We start from the raw sequence: 2,337 nt of genomic DNA on the forward strand, positions 1-2,337 counted from the left end.
CCACGACCAATTTCGAGTCTTTTATCTGGAATTATTACGAAACGCAATACGACGGAATTAAGACTTAATGTGACAGAGCATTCTTAATATGATGTAAATGTTTGATGTTTCTAATTTTTTCTTACTTTTGCAAATATTAACGCAAAGCCATCACAAAAACGGATTACAACTTTGATACTTTGTTATCATTTTTTATATAATTGATAAATAACATATTAATAAATTCGTATGATTCTCCTAATATCCTAAACATTTCAATCGTCAAGTTTGTGGTTTAGTTTCATAATTATATTATTTTCCTTTCACAGTTGTTATGAGTTTGCATAAACCTTTAAGAAGAATGTATGAAAAGGTGTTTTAAATGATCCTGCATAAATGTAGTAGAGAAGATTGCGAAAGCGCAATCATTACCATTCGTTTATCTTCCTCTACGCAAACTGCGAAGTAACCGTATTTCTTGAGAATTTCCTTAGTATTATCGATGATGTTGTCATATTCTCATGAGAATTTTCTGTGCAAACTGTATTTCTGCTATTGTGGGGAAGATTATTTTGATTATATAATATATATTTCAGTACGCGCGTACTTTTTACATGGAATGTTACATGTATTTTCAATAAACTCTCGTTTGTAACTCGCTTGATTTTCGCGAGCGACTTACCTCCTATCATATGCGCTTTGTGTAAACATATCTGTAAGAGTCTGTTATATTTTAGGCTGTTCTTGTCATCGGCAATAACCTGAAATAATGAAATCGTATTTAATCTACCAGTATACCGCGGCTTCTCCGTGAGTTACCGGACATAATGTATATTTTTTATTATTTTTTATTAGAAAGCCTTATAATCATGTAATTGAGATGAATTAAAATGTTCACGAAATATATTAAAGACATAAATATATTAAATTTCCGATTTCAGCAAAACATTATCATTATTGTTATATTACAATTCATTATAGATTATTGAAGAGCAATTGACTTTTTTATGTTATTTTTATTTTATACATATATAGTTTTTTTATTTAAACAAACTTAACGGCAACGGATAAGACGAGAACAAGAAATGCGAATCTCTTCATGCTGTTCAATTAATGTTTCGTAAGAGCGAGCTACTTCGTGTAAAATCGAAAACCAATCCGTGCACACACTGAATCTGAGATTTTCTATAGCGCATATTTATACTCCGGATCTCACACTTGAGACTTCTCGTAATACGCACGAACTGTCACTCGACTCTGCCACGATGACAGTTTATGCTTTTGATTAAAGCAGAGAAAAGCATGTATGAACTATTCTTTGCCTTTCCTACTTACCGACATCATGAAACATAAAAATAAAAAAAACAAGAAAACGAAAAGTAGGCGACAATTTTTGTTTTCAGAAATCAATTCTACGCATAAAAATATACAAATTTACAAAGTTCGAAAAAAAATCCAAGATGGGGGCGTTATACTGCATTTTTACCGAGAATGACTAAAAAATATATATTTTAAAATAATTGTAATTATAATTATGTATCCCTTATGCTTCTTTCTTCCTTACTACTATATTTCCCTCTATTCATCTCTTTGCTTGTGTTATATTCTCTTCCTGTCTCCTCTTTATTTCTTTCCATCTTCTCTGTTCTCTTCTCTTTCTTTTTCTTCTTGTTCTCTTTTCCGCTTCTTTTACATCTTTTAATTAACTATAAAAGATAAAAGGACGCACAAAGAAAAGAACTATTACAGGATTACAATTTTGACACGTTGTTATCATTTTCTCTGTTGATAGTTAACGTGTTAATGAATTCGTACGATTTTCCTAATATCCTAAACATTTTAATCGTTAAATTTGTGAGTCAGTTTCGTAATTGTATTGTTTTCTTTCACAGTTGTTATGAGTTTGTATAAATATTTAAGAAGAATGACTAAAAAGATTTTTTAAATAATCCTGCATAAATATAGTGGCGAAGATTGCGAAGATTGCGCAGGCATTACTATTTCCAAGCTTTCCTCTACGCAGGCTGCGTAGTAATCGTATTTCTCGAGAAGTTCCTCAGTTTTATTATCGATGTCGTCGTCTTGGTTCTCCATGAGATATTCCTGAGCAAAATCCATTTCCTCTATCGTGGAGAAGACCTTTTTGATTATCTAATATATATTCCAGTACGCGCGTACTTTTTACATGGAATGTTACATGCATTTTCAATTAGTTCTCGTGTTTGTAATTCGCTTGATTTTCACGAGCGACTTATCTACTGTCATATCCGCTTGTATAAACAATGTATGATGGGTCCACATCTATGCAGTAAGCTGTTCATATCTTCAGCAATCACCTGAAATAATGAAATTATATGT

General features: G+C 31.5%; 1 protein-coding gene across 4 annotated transcripts in view; it reads right to left on the minus strand.

Annotated features, from left to right (window-relative positions):
* Window positions 1-2,337, minus strand: part of LOC116853062 — an 11,530-nt gene that overhangs the window by 5,486 nt on the left and 3,707 nt on the right. For 2 of the 4 annotated variants that reach the window (XM_032833922.1, XM_032833923.1), the window contains exon 6: window positions 747-2,315. The exons of 1 other annotated variant lie outside the window; for it this stretch is intronic. In XM_032833922.1, the coding sequence (XP_032689813.1) occupies window positions 2,241-2,315 (75 nt within the window). In that variant the 3' untranslated portion in view covers window positions 747-2,240. One more of the 4 variants, XR_004379891.1, reaches the window with a different exon arrangement.

The sequence above is a fragment of the Odontomachus brunneus genome, unplaced genomic scaffold (assembly GCF_010583005.1).
Source record: "Odontomachus brunneus isolate Ranch 3 - 2012 unplaced genomic scaffold, Obru_v1 Obru_scaffold_276, whole genome shotgun sequence".
In the NCBI taxonomy this organism is placed as follows: Eukaryota; Metazoa; Arthropoda; class Insecta; order Hymenoptera; family Formicidae; genus Odontomachus; species Odontomachus brunneus.